At 46.6% G+C, this 13779-nt stretch overlaps 1 protein-coding gene across 31 annotated transcripts in view; it reads left to right on the top strand.

The window, feature by feature from the left end:
- Positions 1-13779, top strand: part of OBSCN (obscurin, cytoskeletal calmodulin and titin-interacting RhoGEF) — a 320581-nt gene that overhangs the window by 191546 nt on the left and 115256 nt on the right. For all 31 annotated transcript variants that reach the window (XM_089776829.1, XM_089776823.1, XM_089776814.1 and 28 more), the window contains 10 exons: positions 1119-2489; positions 3525-3803; positions 4605-4683; positions 5682-5806; positions 7513-7710; positions 8942-8974; positions 9071-9169; positions 10069-10287; positions 11955-12021; positions 13556-13585. In XM_089776829.1, coding sequence (XP_089632955.1) covers positions 1119-2489; positions 3525-3803; positions 4605-4683; positions 5682-5806; positions 7513-7710; positions 8942-8974; positions 9071-9169; positions 10069-10287; positions 11955-12021; positions 13556-13585 — 2500 coding nt within the window. The remainder of the gene's footprint in view (positions 1-1118; positions 2490-3524; positions 3804-4604; positions 4684-5681; positions 5807-7512; positions 7711-8941; positions 8975-9070; positions 9170-10068; positions 10288-11954; positions 12022-13555; positions 13586-13779) is intronic.

The following is a 13779-nucleotide window of genomic DNA, read 5'->3' as shown; positions in this document are numbered from 1 at the left end:
GGTGGGGGGGGGCAGTTCTGTGCTTCTGGCAGGGGCGGGGCTAAGGGCAGCCAGCCCTCCGCTCTGCCCAGAATGCAGTTCACACCCTCCACCAGCCCTCAGAGCTGCCCAGGACTCCAGCTACCACCTCTGGTGCAGTGGCAGCAACGGTGTGGCTGGAGCCGTGGGACCCATTGAATCACTTGCCCCCACAGCAATTGTCCCTTTGCCAGAAGCTGGGACTGGATGACAAGGGAGGATCACTCAAAAATTGCCCTGTTCTCTCTGAAACACCTGGTTTGGCCACTCTCGGAGGACAGGATGCTGGGCTAGATGGACCTTTGGTCTGACCCAGTATGGCCGTTCTGGTGTTCTTATTCCTTGCTATAGCTTTCATTGCAGGCCCTGTGGGGCATTGTTTCCATGGAGTATGTTCAGCAAAAAGCTAGACTGAGTATAAGACACAGAGGCTGTGTCTACACTGGCAAGTTATTCCGGAAAATCAGCCACTTTTCCGGAAAAACTTGCCAGCTGTCTACACTGGCCGCTTGAATTTCCGGAAAAGCACTGACGATCTCATGTAAAATCATCAGTGCTTTTCCGGAAAAAATATGCTGCTCCCGTTCGGGCAAAAGTCTTTTTCCGGAAAACTGTTCCGGAAAAGGGCCAGTGTAGACAGCACAGTAGTGTTTTCCGCAAAAAAGCCCCGATCACGAAAATGACGATCGGGGCTTTTTTGTGGAAAAGCGCGTCTACATTGGCCATAGACGCTTTTCTGGAAAAAGTGCTTATCCGGAAAAGCGTCCTGCCAATCTAGACGCGCTTTTCCGAAAATGCTTTTAACGGAAAACTTTTCCGTTAAAAGCATTTCCGGAAAATCATGCCGGTGTGACGTAGCCAGAGACACATTGCGGGGTACAGGGATTGCCCAGACAAACATCTATTGTAAACATATGGGAGGGGGGAGGAATTTGTTCAAGAGCTGGCCATGCACTGTTGCTGCTATACGTGACTTGTGCTTTCTAGCTAAAACGCAGTGGTGAGTTTAATTTCAGTGGTATTTTACTGCCTGGATTTGGAATAACTTTCATGTGATTTCTCCTGCCCTATTCACCTACTCGATCTTAACATCTTACCAGCTGAATCCCCAATCGTTCTCACAGTGTCTCTGCCCAAAGAGACAGCCCAGGAAATACGTGATGTGACTGACCTCGAAGAGATGGTGGATGGACAGCTCCAGCCCAGCCTGCCACCAGAAGCTGCTCAAGAGGGGGACCTCCACCTCCTCTGGGAGGCCATTGCCAAGAAGCGGAGAATGAGCAGGGAGCCGACCCTGGATTCCATCAGCGAAGTGCCGGAAGAGGAGGATAAACTTCATAAGCTGAAGAAGGAAGAAGCGGAGTCTCATTACTACTCAGAGGAATACTCCACCTGCGACGAGCTGACGAAAACTGGGGAAGCGGACTTCTCTTTCACCAGCTCAGATGATGAGTCTAGGGCTGGGACGCCTTCGCTAGTGAAGTACCTTAAAAAAGCTGGAAAATCGACTGTGAGCATCGGTAGCAAGGTTCAGACAGTCTCCACCGGTAAATTCTGGAAGCACTGGGAGCAGTCAGGCATCGAGACGGCCCCGTCTGCACCCCCTGCCAAGCCCACCGAACCCGAAACCACAGACGATTTAGATGATCCTTCCATGAATAAAGCCGCTGTGAAAATCCAGGCTGCTTTCAAAGGGTATAAAGCGAGGAAGGAGATCAAACAGCAGGAATGTCCCCTCTTTAGCGACACCTTCAAAGATTTTTGTGGTGAGCCCGGAGGCACGCTCCACCTTGAGTGCATGGCTCTCAGCAAAACCGATATGAAGGTCCGTTGGCTGAAGGATGAGGAGGAACTTTCGGATGGGCGCCACTACCACATAGACAACTACAGTGATGGCACTTGCTCTTTGATTATCACCGGCCTGGACACGAAAGACACCGGAAACTACACCTGTGAGGCATCTAATAAGTTTGGCAAGGTTTCCCACACTGCTAAGGTGGTGGTTGGTCCCCAGGTGCCAGATGCGCTGCATGAGCATAAACCAACGAAACCCCTCACGGACAGCGAAACAGAGAGCTCTTCAGGCAGCGACCTGGACGAGGCATTCCGCAAGGCCGGGAGGAGGCTTCACAAGCTCTTCAAGGCTAAGATCTCCACGGAGATGTCGGATGTGGAGGAGGAGCTCTTTGTCAGCGCGGACGAAGGGGACGTGGAGGTGGTCGATCACCAGACGTATCGCGAAGATGAGCAGTACATCTACATCAAGTTTGAAATCTTGGCTGAAGCTAAAACAGCTGCCGGACGGTTCAGGGATATGTTTGCTGCGCTGGGTATCCCCGTCGAGATTGACATCCTGGAGCAAGGCCTTAAAAAGATCGAGCTGCGCATCGGGAAAGCAACTCCACCCGCTCTGGTGCAGTTTCAGCCCCTGGTGAAAAGATCCCCACCACCTTTATTGACGTCCGATACAGGTTAGCAAAGCATGCAAGGCTCTTATGTAACAATCCTATTTATATCTCCCTGGGATATTTTTCCCCACAATAATTTTCTTTAAAATTTGGGGGGGTTCAAAACCTGAAAAGAGAGATTTTTACTTCATACTAAAAATTTCCAGCTAGTCAAAAAGGGAATTTTTCCTTGTAAAAAAGTTTTGAGGGAAACATTTTTACTCTAACAACAAAACACACAATAGCATTCATGCAATGGTTTGAAAAGATCTGGCCACTAAACAGTTCTGAGTGCACCTCGTTAGGGTACGAAATTATTCTCAGGTGTACATAGAGAGGGACTTGAGCCAAGCCTTCACTTACAGGAGTGATGCTGCCATGTCTAGGACAATGAAATGAGTGCTTTTTATAAAGCTAATAATACTGAGTAGAGTTGGGAAGCGGAGGGGTGGGAAGCGGTTTTCTAGCTCCTTGAAGATGTCAAGATCTCAAAATATTTCTTAGTCCTGAACTGCTTCAAAAAGCCAGTATCTTTGAAAAAGTTCATGAACTGGAAATTGGGAGGGGAAAAAAATCCTTTTGGGCCAATCTAAACATTTTCTGTCAGTGATTTTGAAATCTTTTGTTGTGATCATTTCAAAACATTTTGTTTTAATTTTGACAGTTTTCAATTTTTTTAACTGTAATGAGATGAAATTCTGAAACAAAATGGCATTTAGAACCAGAAAACTGGAACTTTTCTTTTAGAAAATGTTGAAACGAAACAATTCAAACCTTTGCCAAGTCATAAAACACTTCATCCTTTTGCACGAAGTGTTGATTTCCAAGAACTGGCATTTGCCGGTGAGAAAATATTTCACTGGAAAATACCCAACTTAAGCACCTCCTTAGTTTATATTATAAAGTAAGGACACCTCTCTATTGTTTTAAAATGTGTCCGTCAACACAGCCAGGAGTCCCTTCCTCTTCCACCCCACACAGCAGCAGTCTTAAAATGCATTTTCCCAGTTAACAGAGGTGGTGGTTTCCTTTTCTCCCTTCCATTTGTACCATGTTCAGCTCCCGTATTCATAACCGAGCTTCAAAACCAAGAGGTGCAGGATGGCTACCCGGTCAGCTTTGACTGTGTTGTTATTGGCAAACCCTTGCCCACGGTGCGCTGGTTCAAGGATGGGAAAGTCATCGAAGAAGACGACCATTATATGATCAACGAGGACCAGGAAGGGTGCCACCAAATGATCATCACTGCCGTGGTCCCTACGGACATGGGGGTCTACCGCTGCCTCGCTGAAAACAACATGGGAGTTTCTTCCAGCAAGGCTGAGCTACGAGTGGACCGTAAGAGCTGGGGAGCGCGGCTGGTGTTCAGTAACGATCCGTGTTTGCATGCTTAGTCTGGCCAATCTGAATACGTGAATCTCACTGGCAAGGAAATGACAGTTGAGAGGGGATATCAGTGCACGGTTTTTTTTACTCCCATCTGCTGGGCTAATTGGGGCTTCGTTACAACGAATGTAGATGAAGTAGCTGAAAGGTTAATGATTTTGTGGGGTGTTTTTCTCCCGTTATCATGTCCCGTGTTTGAGGATGACACAGCTTTTGGCAAAGATGTCACCAATGCCACTGGAGTACTAACACAACGAAAAGTCCTGGGGCACCTTATAGACTAACAGACTGGCGCATAAGCTTTTGTGGGCAAAGACCCTCTTCAACAGATGAAACTGGAGTATTAGTGGCTGAGCAGGGCCCTTTCATTCCCAAAGGGCAGAGAAGTCTCACAGGAAAAATGCCCCATGAAGATATACCCAGTGCTTTGTGTCCTGTGCTTAGGTTCCCCGCCCCTTCTCACTCCGAGAAGGCTCTGTGTGTTATGGAGACAGCACACTCGCTCCTGGGGACGAACATGCCCTCGGGCTGGTTCTGCAGTAGCACTGATGGGAGAGACCAAGCCAGTTGCCCTGAGCCTGCAGGGGGCATCAGGTCAAGTGGGTGGGTCTGAATGAGTATTCAGAAGGGAGATCATAGAGGCTGCCCCTCCCAATAATGACATTTCAGAGCCTGCAAGGACTTCTAGGTGTAAACATTAGGAACAGCAATAGTTGGTGGCTCATGGAAAATGTCCATTTTTTCTTTTCTCAGTGACCAGCACAGATTACGATACAGCAGCAGATGCAACAGAGACGTCTTCTTATTACAGTGCCAAAGGATATCTCTCAAGGTAAGGTACTTGGTTACTCTGCTGAAAAGCTGTTTTGAAAGTGAAAGCGTGCGCCGGGACGCTTTAGTTCGAACCAAACCCCTTGGATCAAACTAACGTTACTCCTCATTTTTTGAAACAGCTGTTCAGCGGAGTAACGCACCGGCGAGATCATGCTAATGAAGCGCGGGATATTTAAATCCCCGGTTCATTAGCAATTTCAGTCGCCTACATTTGCATCCCTAGTTCGAACTAGGGTGCAAGTGTAGACGTGCTCTTAGGGTATACACTTTTGTGGGTTTTACCCATGAAGCATTATACTCTAAGGATGCATCTAGACTGGCAAGATTTTGCGCAAAAGCAATTGCTTTTGCGCAAAATCTTGCCACCTGTCTACACTGGCCACGAGTATTTGCACAAGAACACTGACCTTGTACTGTACAAAATCAGTGCTTCTTGCGCAAATACTCTGATGCTCCTGTTCAAGGATAAGCCCTCTTGTGCAAGTATTCTTGTGCAAGAGGGTCAGTGTAGACAGCAACGTTAATTTCTTGGGCAAGAAAGCCCGATGGCTAAAATGGCTATGGGAGCTTTCTTGCGCAAGAGAGCGTCTACACTGGCATGGATGCTTTTGTGCAAAATATGTGCTTTTGCGCAAAAGCATCCGTGCCAGTGTAGATGCTCTCTTGCACAAATACTTTAAACGGAAAAATTTTTCCGTTAAAAGTATTTGTGCAAAATCATGCCAGTCTAGACGCAGCCTAAGAAATCTGTTAGTCTCTAACGTGCCACGGAACTCCTTGGTGTCTTTTCATGCAGTTTGGGAGGGCAATTATTATATAACATGCACTGCATATAATTGTCAGAACAGCCAGCGTCACTTGGAACCTTTCAATGGCGTCAACATGCCCATAGAACCAGCATCTCCAGCTGAACTTGTGAAAGACAGTTTTGATTTTTGTCACTTCTTTTGGTCTGTGCCAATGCCTCGTTGCTTTCTGACTCTCATCTATACCTAGCCGAGAGCAAGAGGGAATAGAATCCACCACGGAAGAGGAGCAGCTACCTCAGATCCTAGATGAGCTTCATGATATTGATGTGGTCCCTGGAGCACCATTAGCTAAATTTCACCTGAAGGTCAAAGGTAAGAAGGCCCATGACAGTTACAAGAGTCCGCTCTTGATATCTGTGAAGATGTGTAGACAACATTTTTTGATACACATTTGCGTTCAATTGTGATTGTAGTCTGTGCACTCACAGGACTTTTGGGATAACAATCACAAGTGTGTTTGTGCAAAAGACCAGCACCTAATGGGGCAATAGTTTGTGCAAAGTAGGTATTCATTTGCCCACAATGTTTAACTGCATGCACACGCTTCTGGAAATCTGCTCCTGTCACTCACTTTTTTAGGCTTTAGATCATGAAGATCAGCGAGTGTCTGAATGTATTAACTGCCAGGGATGAAAAGTCCGGTATGGCATGCTTCTTCTGAAAACCAATGTTTACAAATATAAACCATCCCCTATCATTAATATTTCAGAGCAGATGCTCTATGCAACGATTTGTTCACGCAATAAAGCATTGGAGAGAGTCCAGCAGAGGGCAACCAAAACAATTAGAGGGCTGGAGCACATGACCTACGTGGAGAGGCTGAGGGATTTGGGCTTATTTAGGCTGCAGAAGAGAGGAGTGAGCAGGGATTTGAGAGCAGCCTTCAACTATCTGAAGGTGGTTTCCAAAGAGGATGGAGAGAGGCTGTTCTCAGGGGTGGCAGATGGCAGAATGAGGAACAATGGTCTCAAGTTGCAGTGGGGGAGGTTTACTTGGATATTAGGAAAAACTATTTCCCTAGGAGGGTGGGAAAGCATTGGGCTGGGTTCCCTAGGGAGGGGTGACAAAGCCCTGGCTGGGATGATTTCGTTGGGGCTGGTCCTGCTTTGGGCAGGGGGTTGGACTCGATGACTCCTGAGGTCTCTTCCAGCTCTAGGTTTCTAATAGGAATTAAGGGCCAAATTGTTTGCTACTTGGGATAAGGCTATGTAGAGGCCAGGAAGCTTTGGTAAGTCATGGAGTTGCTTCCTGATCTTTCCATCCAAGTGTGGGGGCGGGGCAGGGGGGAGAGGGAAGGTTATCCCTTCCCAAAAAAGCCAAAAGATGGTTTATCCTCCAGAACTAGCAGTGTCCCCAAAAGCCCAGGGGACTCTACCCCAACTCTGGCACCTCTTGGTTTCCCATCTTCTGTAGAAGAGCTACACTGTAGGTGTGTACCTAACCCACCTCCATGTCCCTGCCCTTCCCACCACTGGCCCATCCATTCCACCTGTATGGATCCCTGGTCTCATAGTGCAAACTTCTGAGCAGATGGGGCAAAAAACTACAGAGATATCACTGTCCCTGGGTGTGCTTTCTTGGAGCATGTGCACTGGATTGTTGTCCTCCTGCCCCCTGGAAAGAATGAGGATTATTGCGGGATGGAACTAGTCTCAAAGTTCCTATGCAGACAAAGGATGACTTCAGTCTGAATAAGGATTTCAGGATTTGGCCTTGTATGTGTACAAAACCAGATCCAAAGGTCAATGTTCTGACTCTGGAAAGCAGCCGGATACCTAGGTGATGGGGGTAGGATTAGACCCTAAAAGTAGGCAATAGAATTTTAATAGATCAATGCCATTTCACAAATGAAAGAATCGAGCTACTCTCTGCATGTGGGTTGGATTCCAAAGGGATATTGTGGAACCTGGACCAAAGAACACTGGTAAAAAAGGACCTTTCTGTGATTAGACAGAGATGTATGATTGGTTTGAGGGACTACTAAATAGGGTCACTGCTTCTCACGTTGCTCCTTGTAGGGTACCCAGAGCCTCGTCTTTACTGGTTCAAAGACGGGCAGCCACTACAGGCCTCAGACCACATCCTGAAGATTGAGAAGAAGCAATTTCATGCACTTGAAATCCTCAATGTCTGTAAGGAGGATGCTGGACAATACTCAGTATTTATTAGCAACTCTGCTGGTTCTGCATATTCATCTGCCACTTTGGTTGTCAAAGGTAGGTTATTGGTGGGGTTTGTTCTGTAGCCAGCGGCTTTCTCTTTTAAATGTTTGCTTTTCCCGATAAAGCCCATACAAAGCAAGATATTCTGGAAAATAAAATGGATCACAAACCAAGGGTAAAAGGATGGGTTTGGGTTTAAAACACTTGACTGAGAGATAGCCTGGCTGCATCTAGACTGGCATGATTTTGCAGAAATACTTGTAACAGAAAAGTTTTTCTGTTAAAAGTATTTCCGCTAAAGCGCATCTAGATTGGCACAGATGCTTTTGCGCAAAAAGTGCTTTTGCAAAAAGCACCCGTGGCCAGTCTAGACGCGATTTTGTGCAAGAAATCCCCGATCGCCATTTTAGCCATTGGGGCTTTTTTGCGCAAAACAGTTCTTCCCTGTCTACACTGGCACTCTTGTGCAAGTATTCTTGCGCAAGAGGGCTTTTTCCCGAGCGGGAGCGTGAAAGTATTTGCGCAAGAAGCACTGATTTTGTACATTACAAAGTCAGTGCTCTTGCGCAAATGCAAGCAGCCAGTGTAGACAGCTGGCAAGTTTTTGCGCAAAAGCAGTCACTTTTGCGCAAAATCTTGACAGACTAGACGCACCACCTGTGTTATTTTCCTGGCTTTTCCATGGGCTTCCACTGGGTCCTTTGGGAAGTCGTAAACCTCTGTGCTGACCCGATTCTAATCTTGCCTGAACCTGCAGTCTAACCCCATTGTCCTTTATGCCTTCAGTGGGGAATTCTGCTTAAAAACGAAGGGTGGAATATGGGTCATGCATGAGGCTGGAATGCTACCGTACTTTACATAAGGTTTGAGTTTTGTCTCAGTTGTGAAAACAGGTAGTTTAAGAGCCACTGCAGCGTTGTTTTTTATTATTATTAAATATCCGTGCTCATGGAGGTAGCACTTTATGGCCAAATGTTTTTGTGGTATAATTTGTCAAAATGATCTGACTTCAAATCTATGCTATGCTGATGGAAGAGTAAAACAGATTTCAGTCATTCTTATGCAGGGCTACTATACATGTCATTTATATTATGAAGCAGCTTTTGGATGTATTCTACTAAAGAGAGGAATACAAATATAATCTGGGCATAGTACACATGTGTATTGTGTAAGTCCTTAGTACCACTTGTCCACTTGCATGACTGCACAGTTCACAGAATGGAGATATTTATCCTTTGTATAGATGTTGTTTCATGCTAGAGTGATTTGTCTTTCTGTGTTACAGATCCTGGCGAAAAGGAAGAACTGCCTGAAACAGGTGAGAGGGACAGCACGATCGGTGATAAGAGAACCGGTAATAACTTCTCAATAGTCTTAGCTTCACTTGCTTCATTTCACCATGAACTGTTTTCAGGTGCTCAAGAACAGCTGGTGCCGCCCAGGTTCCTGGAAAGGTTTACCAATAAAAGAGTGCGGAAAGGTGCAAGCATCACCTTCTCTGTGAAGGTCGAAGGTAAACGGAGCTTAAACACAACTTGCTTTCTGTGTTACTTAATGTTCTCTAAGGGTATGTCTCGATTACATGCCTCTGCCGACAGAGGCATAAAAAATAGGCTACCCGACGTAGTCAATGAAGCTGGGATTTAAATATCCCCGACTTCATTAAAATAAAAATGGCCACCACGCTGTGCCGATTCAGCTGATCACCGGCGCAGCAGTCAAGACGCAGATCGGTCTACAAGGGAAGCCTTTGTCGACTGCTCCTGTAAACCTCATTTCACGAGGCATAAGGGAGCGGTCGACAAAGGCTTCCCTTGTTGACCGATCCGCGTCTTGACTGCTGCGCTGTGCCGACAATCAGCTGAGCCGGCACAGCGTGGCGGCCATTTTTATTTTAATGAAGCCTGGGATATTTAAATCTCGGCTTCATTGACTACATCATGTAGCCTATTTTACATGCCTCTGTCGGCAAAGGCATGTAATCTAGACATACCCTGGGCAGTGAGGCTACTTAGGGTATCCCAACTTCTCACTGAGTAAACCTTGAAGACCTTACCTAGTGTAGGTGTCAGAAGATTTGGGTTCTTTCCTCATCTTTGCAACCAACTTTTGGGTGGTCCTCACCAAGATGTGTAACTCTTCTTTGCCTCAATGTTTCTATGTATAAAATGAGGGTAGAGTAGCACACTCTTCTCTCACGGGGGTGATGTGAGAGATAATCCTTCATTTCTGCAAAGTGCTTTGCAGTGTTTAGCTGGAAGAGGCTGGAAGTATTAATTTATGATTTACTGCTGGTGTTGGAAGATGAGCAAACACGTTGAAAGTGGGGTTCACTCACTGCTTAGTGCACAGGATTTCTCGTACAGGATGAAATCCACTGGGTTGAAAGAGGTTATTGCTCTTTTTCTTTAGGGCAGCCAACGCCCACAGTTACCTGGTTGAAGGAAGAATCTCAAGGCGATGTTCTGTGGATCAAACCAGAAACTCCTGGCTACAAAGTCGCCAGTTCCAACATGCATCACAGTCTCATCCTGCTGGATGTGGGGAAGGAACATAAAGGGTCCTACACGTGCATTGCTACTAACAAAGCCGGCCAATCCATCTGCACTGCCTCCCTAGAAGTTCTGGATGGTAAATTTTTATCTCTATTACTTTGCTTTGAGAGAAAATGATTGTGTCCCTAATATAGGAATAACATCTAAGGCAGGGGTGGGCAAGAGAGCCTCTATAGGCCGGATCCAGCCCACCAAGTGGGTTGATCTGGCCCGCAGCCACTCTGCTGCTCCTCCACCCCCAGGACAATTGAGACCTGGGAACTGGGGAGTGTATGAAGTCCTCTCCCCCCGTCAGGGACACACGGCACCTACAGTGAACTGCCAGCTGTTTTGAACAGCACAAGAGACATAACAGGCAGGCAGGAGAAAAGCGGCATGGGGGCATCATTTGAGCTCCCCACCTCAGGTGCCAAAATGTTGTGGGCCCTGGCACCACACGCCCCTTGCAGAGCAGGGGGCAAGAAACTTTGTGGGCTCCCCCGCCCTCAGGCCCTGATTGGCCTGGGGGTGGGAGGAGTGTGCGAAGTCTCCTCCCACCATCAGAGGCACGCGGTACCTAGAGGGAACCACCAACTGTTCAGAACTGTTGGTGGTCCTCTCTAGGCGCTGAGGGTGGGGGGGTCAAAGACTTCATTTGCTCCCCCTATTCCTAGACCAATCAGGATCTGTGGGTAGGGGAGCACAGAGGTGTCCTGGCCCTGCCCCTTCCACCCAAGGCCTGGCCCCTTCTGGGGTGGCCTGGAGCCACTTCAAAAATTTGTGAAGTGTCCCCCTTTCTAAAATTATTGCCCACCCCTGTTCTATGGTGTCGGGCTTTGGGCCACGTGTCAGATTAAAAGCATGGCAAGATGTTGCATAAGCAACTAAAGAATAATAAAGGGGGGAAAAGAGGAGGAAAACAGGCTCCAAACATCAGCTTTTTAGAAACCTTGGATTCTTCACTCTAGGGCTACTTTTCATCATCTCTCTGACTTAAAGCGTCTGAGCTTGGCCAGTGGAGAATTCCTCCTGCGCAGAGAAATTCTCCACAACCTCTTTTGTCGGCTTCCCTATCCCACTCCTTGGTGTAAGGGGAGGGAAGGGGCATGGCATTGGGCGAGGGGGGGGGGATAGGCAGGACAGGGAGGGATCTGGCAGAGCTCTGCTCCAGCAACCGGATTGAACAACAAGAATGATGAACGGTCTAGAGAACATGACCTGTGAGGGAAGGCTGAAGGAATTGGGTTTGTTGAGTTTAGAAAAGAGAAGATTGAGGGGGGACATGATAGCAGTTTTCAGGTATCTAAAAGGGTGTCATAAGGAGGAGGGAGAAAACTTGTTCATCTTGGCCTCAGGATAGAACAAGAAGCAAAGGGCTTAAACTGCAGCAAGGGAGGTTTAGGTTGGACATTAGAAAAAAGTTCCTAACTGTCAGGGTGGTTAAACACTGGGATAAATTGCCCAGGGAGGTTGTGGACTCTCCATCTGTGGAGATATTTAAGAGTAGGTTAGATCAATGTCTATCAGGCATGGTCTAGACAGTATTTGGTCCTGCCATGAGGGCAGGGGGCTGGACTCAATGACCTCTCGAGGTCCCTTCCAGTCCTAGTATTCTATGATTCTGTGATTCAATGATTCTATGATATACATGAGAGCTGTAATGCCCAACTCCACCGTCCCTGCAAGGCGAGGGCAGGGTAAGATATCTGCCTCCTGGTGCAAAACAACTCCTTGCGCCTCTGACTATGAACTCTGACCTTGCAGTGAAAGAGGCGGAAGTTCTGACACGCGAGCGCATGATGGTGACAGACGCGCTAATGGCCACTCTCGGGTAAGCAATGGCAGCATGGACCGACCTGTCAGGATGTGTACATGAGCCCTCTGGATTTCATGGAGCTAGACTTACAGAATGTATTGTGCCTGTGTCACACATTGCATATCGCATGGGGGACTGACCTAGTGCGGAAAAGATCTGGAAGCATGTGGAACGGGGAAGGCCCAGCCTGAAACCTTAACTAGAGGCCATCTTCGATTTGATTACAAGAGTTTATAAGCTGCCTTCCCTGGCTTGATGTCTGCAATCCTAGCTTCAGAAAGCTCAAAAACGCACAAGATAATTTAAAGCTCACTATTTCCAGGGGCAAAATGATGCACTGAGCTAATGCCCTAGCTTTTCACTACAGGAAATTATTCTACGGCTCCACTCCGCAAGGATTTCCTTTCCCTCCTGTTCCTATTAGGCAGACCTTCCAGCTCCCCTCTGTATCCACCAGGCCTATAACACCACCAAAGCTCCTACCAGTTAATTTCACTCTGCTTTTGCTGCAGGTGGGATTTACCTTCCCCCCCATTGGCCCTAATTCGTCACTGCCGCATACACTAGTGGAACTGTATGAGATCACACCTTGGCAAGTTTGGTGTAAAATGGCTCCACTGGTGTAAATCAGTGATGAGTTCTGGTCTGATGGTGCTTTGCACTCACTGTGCACTCATTCACTGCGATAGACGTGGTTTTACAAGAAGCAAGGCAGTGCAGAATCAAGGCCCAGGTTCTGAACTGACACCCGGTGTCTCTCTTTTATCTTAACTTTTAAATCATTTTCTTATGAATAATGTGACTTTAGTTCCATTTCACATCTGAATATTGAGTGGTACATAAAGTTCAGAAAAGGGGCTTGTTTTTAATTCTTCGATTAGTTTATAACCTGGCCAGTTCAGACAGAGCCCCTGCCTGAACCTGCTTCCAAGACCTATTGTTAATGGGAGTTTCTCATGTGGAGCAGGTATAGAATTAGTCCTGTTTAAATACACCAAGAGCATCGCTTTCTCACAAGAGAGCGCACCTGAGACAAAACATACTGGCAAAGTCTCAGTATCTGTGGGAAGAGTTGCAATGGACCTGCATAAAGCACAAAGGTGGTTTTCATGAGATGACCCAATGAGGAGTTAGTTTGTGCACTGGAGTAGAGTCAGGAGATCTAGATTCTGTTCCTAGTCCTGACATCAAATTTCTGCCTAGGCTTGAAAAACTGTCAGAGGTCAAACTCTCAGAGGTCAAACTAAAATAGGCATCCAAATGAAAATGTTCTGATTTTCAGAGTCTATGGTAGTTGTCATTGCGTAGCACCTCTGAAATATTGGAAGCCTAATTATAGACTTGGGCACCTAATTTAGGGTACTAAAGTCTGATAATATTGTCTCTGTGCCTCAACTTTGCCATGTGTAAAATGGGGCTAATATTTAACTTTAGTGCCTTAGAGGTAGGTGGCAATTTCTGAAGGTATATAAGATGCTTTGAGATCCTCCGGCAAAAATCAATAGTAAGTGAGCATATTAGTAGTAACAAATTTCTTCTTGATTGGCAGGTATGAAGACAAGGACAGAAAAGGACATGGGTAAAGTTGTATGAAATCTCTTGCTTCGTGCAATATCCCTCAATTCACCTCCAAAGCAGTCAGCATTGACATACTCAAATTATGAATTTCACATGTGTAAAATCAAATATAGTGACCCTTTTAGGAAAAAATGGCTGAGATGGGGATGACCACTAACCTGCTTGTTTATAAATTTAACTGAGACGTAATTCTCC

This window comes from Pelodiscus sinensis, chromosome 2, assembly GCF_052426305.1.
Source record: "Pelodiscus sinensis isolate ZL-2025 chromosome 2, ASM5242630v1, whole genome shotgun sequence".
Taxonomy (NCBI): domain Eukaryota; kingdom Metazoa; phylum Chordata; order Testudines; family Trionychidae; genus Pelodiscus; species Pelodiscus sinensis.
The sequence above is the reverse complement of the archived record's forward strand: the minus strand, read 5'-3'. Positions and strand labels throughout refer to the sequence as shown.